Source organism: Caretta caretta, chromosome 2 (assembly GCF_965140235.1).
Source record: "Caretta caretta isolate rCarCar2 chromosome 2, rCarCar1.hap1, whole genome shotgun sequence".
NCBI classification, from domain to species: domain Eukaryota; kingdom Metazoa; phylum Chordata; order Testudines; family Cheloniidae; genus Caretta; species Caretta caretta.
In genome coordinates this window covers 186659906-186672949 of record NC_134207.1, presented here as the reverse complement: position 1 = coordinate 186672949, position 13044 = coordinate 186659906, and the positions used below count along the sequence as shown (strand labels likewise).

Sequence of the window (13044 nt, the reverse complement as noted above, 5' to 3'; positions counted from 1 at the left end):
TACCTTTCCTTTGAGTCACAGCAGCTTTGTTTTTAAGTTCTCCCTCTCCCCAGTTGCTGGGTAAAAAAAACCTACCCAAAACAGAAAGAAGAAACTTACTATATACAATGGAAAGAAACTAACTAAACCTACCCAAATAATATAACTGAGGAAAAAAAGTCCCGTCCCCCCCACTAATTCTTTCAATTGTAGATTTTAAGGTTATGTCTACATTAGAGACCTTACAGTGGCACAGCTGTACCTCTGCAGCTGTGCCACTGTAAGGTCTCCCATGTAGCTGCTTTATGCTGACAGGAAAGAGCTCTCCTGTCAGCTTAATTAAACCACCCCCAACGAGTGGCGATAGCTACGTCGGCAGGAGAGTGTCTCCCATCAACATAGCGCTGTCCACACTGGAGCTTCTGTTGGTGAAACTTATGTTGGTCGGGGGTATTTTTTTCTACACCCCTGATCGACAAAAGGGCTAGTGTAGACATAGCGTAAGTGTTACTCATACCAATGGTAAAGTACTGAATGCTCACACTGAAGTGGGAGTTTTAAGTTAACAATGTCCCTTTTATAAGACCTTTATTAGATACTCACTAGATGACCGGTTACATTTAGGCAAAACAAGGAAGCTGTTTCCACCCAGCCCCACTATAAAAGTCTCTCCAATTGTTATGATTTAGGTTTTAATCTAGATTTTAAAGGAGCAAATGCACAAGGCCTAAGGTTGCCAACCCTCCAGGATTTTTCTGGAGTCTGCAGGAATTAAAAGATTAATCTTTAATTAAAGATTAGGTCATGTGGTGAAACCTCCAGGAATACATCCAACCAAAATTGGCAACCCTAGCACAGGCATCGTACTTTACTGGTCATTTTGCAGTAGCACCTACAGGCCCCCCATACAAATTTTAAACAGAATCCTTGTTATCACCTAAAAATACCCCGTTCACTTCCCATTGTAGGACAACTCGATAAACCTCAATGAAGACTTTGTAGAGCACTGTGCAAAATTTGCATCCACAGTTTCACCACACTTCCCAGTGGGTGAACTCTACATCATCATCATGAGTTAGGCGGCACTCCACCAATAAACAAGTGAAAAATGGAATGTGAACTAATAACAGATTACAGATATTAAACATATACAGTGAGCACACTTAAAACGAAACACTGATCTCATGGTGATCTCTTTAAAATGCAAGATATCAATAGCACAAATAACTCATCTGATTGATTTATTCATCGCTTCCACTCATCTGTGATGGGTGTTTGATAAGCTTACTACTATGTGGCAGAAGAAACAGTGCTTTCTGCACAAAGATCAGCATCAGACTTACAGAACCAAGTCCATCACTGCTCTAACTTCACTGGCTTCCCCGGAGTTACATCAGGGATGGACTTGGCTTGGGGACTTATGAATCAAACCGTCAGTTATACTGGCTGATAGATGACACAGAATTTTTAAGTTGGCAGACCATTCAGGGAGAGTGCAGGATGATCTCCGTTATTTCAGCTCTGCTGCCCAGCCTCATTGGAATTCCATAATACATAGTCCCCGGGCTGACATATACGAAAGTGCTCTGCCCAACTTTATACAAGCCAACAAAGAAGGGATTCAGCAAATAGGCACCAGCATTCAGAGGGAATATTTGCCCACCGTGAGTGTGGCCAGAAAGGATCAAATTTATGTCTGGGCGATCTTGGAGAGCCCATTTTGCAGCCAGTGGCTGATGAGCCAGAAGTACTATTGCATGATCAGCACTGCAGTCAACTAGGGCTTTTTTTAAATCCATGCCATGCCCAGAATAGCGCATAACCTGAGCTTCAATATCATCAACCCCAGCCAGACAGAACCAATCATTGCTGCTCCTTGGAGAAGAGATCTTCACATTCTCATTGTGGAGTGGATGAATGTTAAATGACTTCAGTAATTCAAACCAGCTGTTGACATCAGAAGTATAATACTCATGGTTTCCAGTGACAAAGTAAGTTCCCAATGGGGAATTAAGCTCACTAAGAGGTTCAACAGCAGGTCGGATGGCCATCACTTCAGAATCTGATAGATCACCTACAATCACAGTGATATCGGGTTTTAAAGCTTTGACCATCTGCACAACCATTGCAAGTTTAGTCTTCCCTACAGTGGGTCCCAGGTGGATATCTGATAGCAACACCACCTTCAGGCCATCCATGGACAAAGGCAGTTTGTGAACAGGAATCACCACTGAGGTCACTGCAGGAGGCTGGGAGGCATTCAACAACCCAACAGCAGTCAGAGCAACTGTCACCATAACAACCAAAACAGGTTTCATCACAGTTTTACTACTCTTATTGATACCACTTGTCTTAGCACCTCTGCTGACCAAGAGTTTATAAACTTGCTCTACAGAGCCCAGAGTGAAGAGAAAGAAAATAAGGATTATATAGGCTCCTAGACATGTGTAAGAAGCTAAGGAAAAGAAATAGGGCTCTTCTGCAACAAGAAACAGCAATGTAAAAAAGCTTGAGTGTGCCAAAGCTAGAAACGTTAGCACAGCTATTTTCCATGGTAGGAAACAATAGGAGTAAGCAGCTGAAAGCCTGTAGAATGTGGTCACTATACATCTCCAGATGTAAAGAGAACCTATGAGCATCAGCGCATTAACAAACAGTGCCATCTGTAATCTCCGCAGCCACCTCTGTGTACCGAACTCAAGTTGCTCTGCCAGGAAGGTCTGGGATATCATCATGGAGAAGAAGACAACTCCAGCAGCCACTGCAGCCTTTGCTTCAAGCGGCAATTGCTTGAAGGAGATCATCTCTACCGATTGACAGTCCCTGCACCTTCCTGTTCTGTTTGAGTTTCCAGTAGGTAAGAATGTGGTTGTGAAGGGACTTCTTGGTCAACTTGGCCTGCAACCAGGAACCAACAACAGCTTTTTGATATTAAGACATACAATCCCCCCTTCCCAGTCTAGAAACCAGAGAGAGCTATTATTTGGCACCCACCACCCAGGACACCAAGGCTGGTGGAGAGACCACTATCACTATCAAGGATAGCTATAAAAGATTTAACAACTTAGAATAAAAAGGATCTAGAACTCTGACAACCCAGTCCTGATCTCTATAGTCTCCCATCCTCAACGTTCCCATTGATAAGTTAGCACAAAAACCTGTGAATACTAAACCAGTAATAAGAATTCTCCTCACAATTTCGGGATATTGTCTCACAAGTCATACAGTGATGATTGCTTTCCAATAACCAATAAAATATTACCAAACCCTGCTTACTCCATCCAAGAAACACAGCTACAGTTAATTAACACTTTGCACTCACTACCTAATCTGCTTCCCTCGCACAACACCATCTCCATTCCAACACGACACCATTCCATGAGAGTAGGTGTCACTGGTACATAATGTTGCGGTCTCAAGAGCCCAACCAAAAAAAAAAAAAAAAATCATCACTGACCCATGATGGTGACTACATTCACCTCAGAATAATGACATAACCATCAATCATTCAGTTCCAGCCTTCAGCCATTCAGGATCACTGGAGCACAAACACAGAGCATGCAAACCACTTCCCACAGCTCATCCCTTACTTCTGCTCTTCAGATGAGCCATAGGGGAAAAAATGAGACATGCACATGCACAAAAATCCCTATGAGACAGCCTGGTAAAGTTGTTATGAAAATTTGCCAGCCCAGGCCGAAAAATATACAGCCCTGCACTTCTCAAGATGATAGTTTACTCATTTATGGTGAGCAGAATTTTGAAAGCTAGTTTAAATTATATAATTAGTATGGTCACCAGTCCCTTCCACACCTGCATATTCTAGGCCAGGATTTATGGAGACTCTATATCAACCTGGTCTGGTCTGGGAGCTAAAGAACTACTGAGACCTAGACCATCCTTGTCTATACCCTGCAGCCTCAATAAATAAACCCCATTTATATGCATTCTGATGATATTCTGTCTCTCCCCCACCCCCTTTTTATTTTTAAGCCAAGAGGCCACGACACTGATTATTTAAAGTTTTAAACTAGTGTTTGCTTTTTCAAAATAATTAAAAAGACCACATACTGTGTTAGAAGCTGCTGTCGGTTTAAACCAGAACTTCTCATGGAGTTACTTTGCTTTTTATTGGTTTCAGAGTAACAGCCGTGTTAGTCTGTATTCGCAAAAAGAAAAGGAGGACTTGTGGCACCTTAGAGACTAACCAATTTATTTGAGCATGAGCTTTCGTGAGCTGTAGCTGTTAGTCTCTAAGGTGCCACAAGTACTCCTTTCCTTTTCTTTTTGCTTTTTATTGTGTGTTAACATTCTTTAGAATATGTATACAACATTAAAACAGACGATTATTTAAAAAAAATGCTAAGGGATTACTTCAAATGCATAAACCCAGAAGAAATGCTGCATTAGAACTCCCATAGTACTCTTCACTCAGGCCTTAAGCAAGTATTGCAACTCATATAGGCCATTAGCAAGACTGTGTAACTCTGGATGCAATCTGATGCAAATCTATATAGAAAGAGCAAGTAGCATGATAAAGCATGTTAAAAAAGGCAGAGAAAAGGCAGATACCCTTCCCCGTTCTCAACCCACGCTAGTAAATTAATGTTTTCTACCTGGTATATTGTCAGAACTCTGACACCATCAGACAAGTGCAGAACAGCACAAAAACAAATTCAAGACAGACAATTAAAGATCTAGAGTCATCTAATGTATAACTTGTCACGATAGATTCTGAATAATAAAGGCTAAAATATGCCTACCAAGAGGCAGGGGGCTTTTTTAATGACAATTCATGGCTTTCAGGATATCCTGGATTTTTTCTTTATTCTGGATGAGAGTTCAGAAAGCAATGAGCAAAGCTAAGGCCTTGTCTACACTGGCAAGTCGCCGCGCAGTAAAGCAACTTTCTGCGGTGTAACTCCTGAGGTGCACACGCTGCCAAGCCACTTTGTGCGCCGAAGTTCCTCAGTTGCAGCGTTGAAAAAGAAAACAAAAAAAACCCCACAACCCACCCACAAACACCCACCTTGATGAGAGTTGTAAGCCTTAAAGCTCAGAAGCTCTTGCATTGTATTAGCAGTGTAAACACATTACAGCGCACAAAGCAATCAATTGGCCTCCGGAAGTGTTGTGGCTGCTCTGCTCATTGTTTTGAATTCTGCTGGAGACCTGCACCCTTCCCAAGCTGGGGAGGGAGGCGGGGGCTGATACCACCCCCTGCCTCAGGACTGCTTGCTTCCTGCCGCTGTCTGCTGACACACACTGTCCCCCAAAACACACTGTCTCTCCTCCCACCTCTGTACACACACACACACACCCTCCCTGTCACACTCTGCCCCAGCCCCGCCTTCAGTTGAAAAGCAGCTCACAATGTAGTAGGATGCCCATGGAACAATGGGATTGGGAAACCTGCATCATGTGACGCTGTGCCTGCCCCATGAGGCATTGAAAACCCTTCCCAAAGCACCCTGCGGTCAGTTGCACAGTGGAATAGCTACCACAATGCACTGCTCTCTTTGCCATTGCAAGAACTGCTAATGTGGATGCGCTCCACCATCACAAGGAGCACAGTGTGGACACGCAACAGAGGTTTAATTCCAGCACTTTCATAAAAGTCGTATAACTTGTTGCGCAGAAAGTTGCCAGTGTAGGCATACCCTAAGTGTATCACTAAACAAGGTGCCACAAAATCTGTTTGCTGTAAGACAAAAAATTGCAAACACTGCCTCAAAAAAGGTCAGCCTCAAAGATTCATAACCAAGCGAGGAGAAAGTGGGCAGGGTTCTACTAAGAAAAGTAACAGTGTTTAAGGATATGTCTTCACTGGCAACATTAAAGCCGTGCCGCAGCAGGACTTTAACATGGCTGTGGAGTCGCAGCACCAGCACTGCGAGAGAGCTCTCCCAGTGCTGTGCAAGAAAACAAAACCAAAACACCATCCCCACAAGGGGAGCAGCTCCTAGCGCTGCGGTACGGTCTACACTGCCACTTTACAGCACGGAAACTTGGAGCGCTCACCGAGGTGTTTTCTCACACCCCTGAGCGAGAAAGGTGCAGCACTGTAAAGTGGCAGTGTAGACAAGGCCGTAGCAACCCGCATCTGTCCTGTCCACCAACCAAGCTGAATAAAGGAGCAGTAGGCTCCAGCAATCTCCTCAGGCATCAGGTCCCTATTGGACTTGGGTGGAGAGTTAGACAGCCCCTTGCACATTTGCACAGCTTGAGGAGTGGGGAGACACAGACACACCTGTTCTCGGAAAACACAGACCTGGTTGCCCCAAGACACGACCCTTCTCCATACGCTTTACACCCTCTAGCCAACCCACCAGCTAGAGAATGGAATCTGGGCTCAGAGGACACTAGCAGTGCCTGCCACACATCCAACTCATGCACCCCACCTCCTGCAGTCAGCCCCGAGGAGGAGGCGGTGGGGAGCCAAACAACTGTACCTAGGCCCCAACTCAGCCCCCTCCATATTTGCAATGTGTGTAAATAAAAAGATATGGGAGGGGATAGGGCTCCAAATTCCTCTCCAGGGAGTACTTCCCCTGCTCCCCAGCCGCGTCTCTACACACGATCCCCCTGCACAGCCACGGACGCCCTCAAAGCAGCTCAGCACCCGCAAGGCTCCCTCCACCTGCCCCAGCGCAAGGGGACGGCACGGGCCGCGCCCGCTTCCGCAGGAGCCCAGCCAGGGACGGGAGCCCCGCGCCCCAGCACGGCAGCTCTCCGCGCTCACTCCCCGGGGAAACACTTACAGCTCCGCCGAGCCCCACGGGAAGCAGCACGACCAGCGCGGCGGCGCGGAGCAGAAGGCGAAGCATGGCCGTCCGCACACGCCGGCCGCTGTGACCCGCCCCATCCCAGCCGCGTCTCCTGACTCCCCGGAGTCAGCTGACGGCGAGACAGCGGCTGCGCCACCCCCCTGCCTGAAGCGCCGCGCCGCTCACCCAGGCCAGGACTTCAAAAGCCCCCGGCACAGACGCACAGCACGGGGCGGGCCAGGGGGATCCGCACCTCCCCGCACGTGGCCCAATGGAAACTGCAGCTCCGTATCGAAAGAAAAGTGAAGGCGGGAGCAGCAAACAGCACCACACTTCAAAGGCCTCGCTTCCTTCCCCTCCCAGAACAGGTATTCCCAAAGCCAGGTCCTCTCCGGCCCAGGTACAAACCAGAAGAAACGAAACTACGATTCCAAACATTGGCGATTTCAGCATGCCATTTTCACACACACCGTCACCACGCCCGAGGCAACGCCACCCCCAGGGGAAACGCACCGCCCAGGACGGGGCTGCCGCCCGCACGCCCGCTCCCGCGCCTCACCTGCACGCACCCCGCAGGGGCAGCTCCCGCACAGCCCGCTCGCCTTTCCTCACACCTCCCGGTCCTCGACACAGCTCTCACGCCTCCCTGGGGACGCCCTCCCGCACTTGGCCTGCCTTTTGCTCGCTCCGGGAAACCCGGGACGCGCCCCCCGGGGGCCTCCCCCGGGCCCGTCTCCCGCTTCGCAAGGCCCCGGGGGAGGCAGGATGGGCCACCGCCGCCTCCTCAGGGAGACCAGCCCAGAGGCGACCAGCACCCACCTTTCCCACTTACCGGCCCCGAAGCCGAGGCAGGGACTGCTCCAGGCCCGCAGGCAGCCTTCCCGGCCAAAAGGACAGCGGCTGCCTCCCTCCCCTCACTTTCAAAGGGCCAGCTGCCAAGGAGGCAGGCTGGCAAAGGGCTTCCCTCAACCAGCCACCCCAAAGGCCCGGGCTGCGCCGCACGGCAAGGCTTCTGGCTTTCCTTTCTCCCAGCCTCCAGCGGCGGAGCTGAAGCGGCGGGCAGGGAGCGCGAGGGCAGACAGGCCTTGGGGCGCCTGCCGCCGCTTCGGCCAGCTGGCCTCCCACACCTGCTGCCAAGGGGGCAAGAGCGCCGCCTGGTAAGAAAAACAAAGACGCCGCGGGGCCGGGCGCCCCAAGCCCTCGCCCTGGGCTGCGGCGGGCGAGCTGGCTACGGCCTGCGAGACCTCTGCGGAAGCAAGCGAGGACCAGGCGGCAAAAGCCTGTGCCGCAGGGAGACCTGCAGCCGGGCAGCGGCAGGGAGCGTGGCGAGGGCCGGCAAAAGCCTACAGCACCCAGTATTCCCAGGAGGTCTCCCATCCAAGTACTAACCAGGCCCGACCCTGCTTAGCTTCCGAGATCAGACGAGATCGGGCGTGTTCAGGGTGGTATGGCCGTAGACGCTGCTGCCTGCCGCTTTGCCTGCCTTTAAACGAGCCCACAGACACCGCCCTGCCTGCTCCACGCCGACCCCCCCCCCCCCCGCCCCCACACCGGGTCCGCAACGCCCTCACGCACGCGCGCACCCACGCACGCACGCACGCACGCGCCACCGGCCTCGCACCCCAGCCTCCACACACCCAGGCTCACGCCCCGCAGCACCATCCGCAGCCCCCGACACCCGGCCCACACGCACCGCGACGAACCCTCCTCCCCACCCCCCACAAATACACACCCGCTCCCCTCTCACCACGCACTCGCTCCTCAGATGACGCCCTCACAAACTGCACGCACACACACGCACACACCCCGACACAAAACCCACAGGGGAAACGCACCGCCCAGGACGGGGCTGCCGCCCGCACGCCCGCTCCCGCGCCTCACCTGCACGCACCCCGCAGGGGCAGCTCCCGCACAGCCCGCTCGCCTTTCCTCACACCTCCCGGTCCTCGACACAGCTCTCACGCCTCCCTGGGGACGCCCTCCCGCACTTGGCCTGCCTTTTGCTCGCTCCGGGAAACCCGGGACGCGCCCCCCGGGGGCCTCCCCCGGGCCCGTCTCCCGCTTCGCAAGGCCCCGGGGGAGGCAGGATGGGCCACCGCCGCCTCCTCAGGGAGACCAGCCCAGAGGCGACCAGCACCCACCTTTCCCACTTACCGGCCCCGAAGCCGAGGCAGGGACTGCTCCAGGCCCGCAGGCAGCCTTCCCGGCCAAAAAGACAGCGGCTGCCTCCCTCCCCTCACTTTCAAAGGGCCAGCTGCCAAGGAGGCAGGCTGGCAAAGGGCTTCCCTCAACCAGCCACCCCAAAAGCCCGGGCTGCGCCGCACGGCAAGGCTTCTGGCTTTCCTTTCTCCCAGCCTCCAGCGGCGGAGCTGAAGCGGCGGGCAGGGAGCGCGAGGGCAGACAGGCCTTGGGGCGCCTGCCGCCGCTTCGGCCAGCTGGCCTCCCACACCTGCTGCCAAGGGGGCAAGAGCGCCGCCTGGTAAGAAAAACAAAGACGCCGCGGGGCCGGGCGCCCCAAGCCCTCGCCCTGGGCTGCGGCGGGCGAGGTGGCTACGGCCTGCGAGACCTCTGCGGAAGCAAGCGAGGACCAGGCGGCAAAAGCCTGTGCCGCAGGGAGACCTGCAGCCGGGCAGCGGCAGGGAGCGTGGCGAGGGCCGGCAAAAGCCTACAGCACCCAGTATTCCCAGGAGGTCTCCCATCCAAGTACTAACCAGGCCCGACCCTGCTTAGCTTCCGAGATCAGACGAGATCGGGCGTGTTCAGGGTGGTATGGCCGTAGACGCTGCTGCCTGCCGCTTTGCCTGCCTTTAAACGAGCCCACAGACACCGCCCTGCCTGCTCCACGCCGACCCCCCCCCCCCGCCCCCACACCGGGTCCGCAACGCCCTCACGCACGCGCGCACCCACGCACGCACGCACGCACGCGCCACCGGCCTCGCACCCCAGCCTCCACACACCCAGGCTCACGCCCCGCAGCACCATCCGCAGCCCCCGACACCCGGCCCACACGCACCGCGACGAACCCTCCTCCCCACCCCCCACAAATACACACCCGCTCCCCTCTCACCACGCACTCGCTCCTCAGATGACGCCCTCACAAACTGCACGCACACACACGCACACACCCCGACACAAAACCCACAGGGGAAACGCACCGCCCAGGACGGGGCTGCCGCCCGCACGCCCGCTCCCGCGCCTCACCTGCACGCACCCCGCAGGGGCAGCTCCCGCACAGCCCGCTCGCCTTTCCTCACACCTCCCGGTCCTCGACACAGCTCTCACGCCTCCCTGGGGACGCCCTCCCGCACTTGGCCTGCCTTTTGCTCGCTCCGGGAAACCCGGGACGCGCCCCCCGGGGGCCTCCCCCGGGCCCGTCTCCCGCTTCGCAAGGCCCCGGGGGAGGCAGGATGGGCCACCGCCGCCTCCTCAGGGAGACCAGCCCAGAGGCGACCAGCACCCACCTTTCCCACTTACCGGCCCCGAAGCCGAGGCAGGGACTGCTCCAGGCCCGCAGGCAGCCTTCCCGGCCAAAAGGACAGCGGCTGCCTCCCTCCCCTCACTTTCAAAGGGCCAGCTGCCAAGGAGGCAGGCTGGCAAAGGGCTTCCCTCAACCAGCCACCCCAAAGGCCCGGGCTGCGCCGCACGGCAAGGCTTCTGGCTTTCCTTTCTCCCAGCCTCCAGCGGCGGAGCTGAAGCGGCGGGCAGGGAGCGCGAGGGCAGACAGGCCTTGGGGCGCCTGCCGCCGCTTCGGCCAGCTGGCCTCCCACACCTGCTGCCAAGGGGGCAAGAGCGCCGCCTGGTAAGAAAAACAAAGACGCCGCGGGGCCGGGCGCCCCAAGCCCTCGCCCTGGGCTGCGGCGGGCGAGCTGGCTACGGCCTGCGAGACCTCTGCGGAAGCAAGCGAGGACCAGGCGGCAAAAGCCTGTCCCGCAGGGACACCTGCAGCCGGGCAGCGGCAGGGAGCGTGGCGAGGGCCGGCAAAAGCCTACAGCACCCAGTATTCCCAGGAGGTCTCCCATCCAAGTACTAACCAGGCCCGACCCTGCTTAGCTTCCGAGATCAGACGAGATCAGGCGTGTTCAGGGTGGTATGGCCGTAGACGCTGCTGCCTGCCGCTTTGCCTGCCTTTAAACGAGCCCACAGACACCGCCCTGCCTGCTCCACGCCGACCCCCCCCCCCCGCCCCCACACCGGGTCCGCAACGCCCTCACGCACGCGCGCACCCACGCACGCACGCACGCACGCGCCACCGGCCTCGCACCCCAGCCTCCACACACCCAGGCTCACGCCCCGCAGCACCATCCGCAGCCCTCGACACCCGGCCCACACGCACCGCGACGAACCCTCCTCCCCACCCCCCACAAATACACACCCGCTCCCCTCTCACCACGCACTCGCTCCTCAGATGACGCCCTCACAAACTGCACGCACACACACGCACACACCCCGACACAAAACCCACAGGGGAAACGCACCGCCCAGGACGGGGCTGCCGCCCGCACGCCCGCTCCCGCGCCTCACCTGCACGCACCCCGCAGGGGCAGCTCCCGCACAGCCCGCTCGCCTTTCCTCACACCTCCCGGTCCTCGACACAGCTCTCACGCCTCCCTGGGGACGCCCTCCCGCACTTGGCCTGCCTTTTGCTCGCTCCGGGAAACCCGGGACGCGCCCCCCGGGGGCCTCCCCCGGGCCCGTCTCCCGCTTCGCAAGGCCCCGGGGGAGGCAGGATGGGCCACCGCCGCCTCCTCAGGGAGACCAGCCCAGAGGCGACCAGCACCCACCTTTCCCACTTACCGGCCCCGAAGCCGAGGCAGGGACTGCTCCAGGCCCGCAGGCAGCCTTCCCGGCCAAAAGGACAGCGGCTGCCTCCCTCCCCTCACTTTCAAAGGGCCAGCTGCCAAGGAGGCAGGCTGGCAAAGGGCTTCCCTCAACCAGCCACCCCAAAGGCCCGGGCTGCGCCGCACGGCAAGGCTTCTGGCTTTCCTTTCTCCCAGCCTCCAGCGGCGGAGCTGAAGCGGCGGGCAGGGAGCGCGAGGGCAGACAGGCCTTGGGGCGCCTGCCGCCGCTTCGGCCAGCTGGCCTCCCACACCTGCTGCCAAGGGGGCAAGAGCGCCGCCTGGTAAGAAAAACAAAGACGCCGCGGGGCCGGGCGCCCCAAGCCCTCGCCCTGGGCTGCGGCGGGCGAGGTGGCTACGGCCTGCGAGACCTCTGCGGAAGCAAGCGAGGACCAGGCGGCAAAAGCCTGTGCCGCAGGGAGACCTGCAGCCGGGCAGCGGCAGGGAGCGTGGCGAGGGCCGGCAAAAGCCTACAGCACCCAGTATTCCCAGGAGGTCTCCCATCCAAGTACTAACCAGGCCCGACCCTGCTTAGCTTCCGAGATCAGACGAGATCGGGCGTGTTCAGGGTGGTATGGCCGTAGACGCTGCTGCCTGCCGCTTTGCCTGCCTTTAAACGAGCCCACAGACACCGCCCTGCCTGCTCCACGCCGACCCCCCCCCGCCCCCACACCGGGTCCGCAACGCCCTCACGCACGCGCGCACCCACGCACGCACGCACGCACGCGCCACCGGCCTCGCACCCCAGCCTCCACACACCCAGGCTCACGCCCCGCAGCACCATCCGCAGCCCCCGACACCCGGCCCACACGCACCGCGACGAACCCTCCTCCCCACCCCCCACAAATACACACCCGCTCCCCTCTCACCACGCACTCGCTCCTCAGATGACGCCCTCACAAACTGCACGCACACACACGCACACACCCCGACACAAAACCCACAGGGGAAACGCACCGCCCAGGACGGGGCTGCCGCCCGCACGCCCGCTCCCGCGCCTCACCTGCACGCACCCCGCAGGGGCAGCTCCCGCACAGCCCGCTCGCCTTTCCTCACACCTCCCGGTCCTCGACACAGCTCTCACGCCTCCCTGGGGACGCCCTCCCGCACTTGGCCTGCCTTTTGCTCGCTCCGGGAAACCCGGGACGCGCCCCCCGGGGGCCTCCCCCGGGCCCGTCTCCCGCTTCGCAAGGCCCCGGGGGAGGCAGGATGGGCCACCGCCGCCTCCTCAGGGAGACCAGCCCAGAGGCGACCAGCACCCACCTTTCCCACTTACCGGCCCCGAAGCCGAGGCAGGGACTGCTCCAGGCCCGCAGGCAGCCTTCCCGGCCAAAAGGACAGCGGCTGCCTCCCTCCCCTCACTTTCAAAGGGCCAGCTGCCAAGGAGGCAGGCTGGCAAAGGGCTTCCCTCAACCAGCCACCCCAAAGGCCCGGGCTGCGCCGCACGGCAAGGCTTCTGGCTT

The 13044-nt window shown here is 57.3% G+C and overlaps 2 protein-coding genes and 4 non-coding genes across 7 annotated transcripts in view; all 6 read right to left on the bottom strand.

Moving 5' to 3' along the window:
* The window catches only part of GLB1 (galactosidase beta 1), a 71478-nt gene extending 64618 nt beyond the window's left edge, over positions 1–6860 (bottom strand). The window contains exons 1-2 of one of the 2 annotated variants that reach the window (XM_048838892.2): positions 6741–6832; positions 4–71 (exon numbers count right to left, since the gene is read on the bottom strand). Coding sequence is in view for 1 of the 2 variants with exons in the window: in XM_048838891.2 (XP_048694848.1) it covers positions 6741–6806 (66 nt within the window). In the remaining variant the exon portion in view is untranslated. Of the gene's footprint in view, positions 1–3; positions 72–6740 lie in introns of both variants that reach the window. The other variant, XM_048838891.2, reaches the window with a different exon arrangement.
* Positions 94–6837, bottom strand: TMPPE (transmembrane protein with metallophosphoesterase domain). The gene is made up of 2 exons (XM_048838895.2): positions 6741–6837; positions 94–2877 (listed from the first exon to the last, which is right to left on the bottom strand). The coding sequence occupies exon 2, from the start codon at positions 2781–2783 to the stop codon at positions 1464–1466; it is 1320 nt and encodes a 439-aa protein (XP_048694852.1). The 5' UTR covers positions 2784–2877; positions 6741–6837; the 3' UTR covers positions 94–1463.
* A 1226-nt stretch (positions 6861–8086) lies between the features above and the next one.
* Positions 8087–8205, bottom strand: LOC125633084 (5S ribosomal RNA). Its single transcript, XR_007355475.1, has one exon. It is a non-coding gene; the product is annotated as a 5S ribosomal RNA (ribosomal RNA).
* Positions 8206–9408: 1203 nt separating this feature from the next.
* LOC125633132 (5S ribosomal RNA) lies at positions 9409–9527 on the bottom strand. The gene has a single exon (XR_007355518.1). It is a non-coding gene; the product is annotated as a 5S ribosomal RNA (ribosomal RNA).
* A 1201-nt stretch (positions 9528–10728) lies between these two features.
* Positions 10729–10847, bottom strand: LOC125633138 (5S ribosomal RNA). Its single transcript, XR_007355523.2, has one exon. It is a non-coding gene; the product is annotated as a 5S ribosomal RNA (ribosomal RNA).
* Positions 10848–12048: 1201 nt separating this feature from the next.
* Positions 12049–12167, bottom strand: LOC125633147 (5S ribosomal RNA). The gene has a single exon (XR_007355529.1). It is a non-coding gene; the product is annotated as a 5S ribosomal RNA (ribosomal RNA).
* Positions 12168–13044: the final 877 nt, after the last annotated feature.

Bases quoted from the DNA above. Each gene is read 5' to 3' on its own strand.
- TMPPE (XM_048838895.2), bottom strand. From the start codon at position 2,783: ATGATCTCCTTCAAGCAATTGCCGCTTGAAGCAAAGGCTGCAGTGGCT.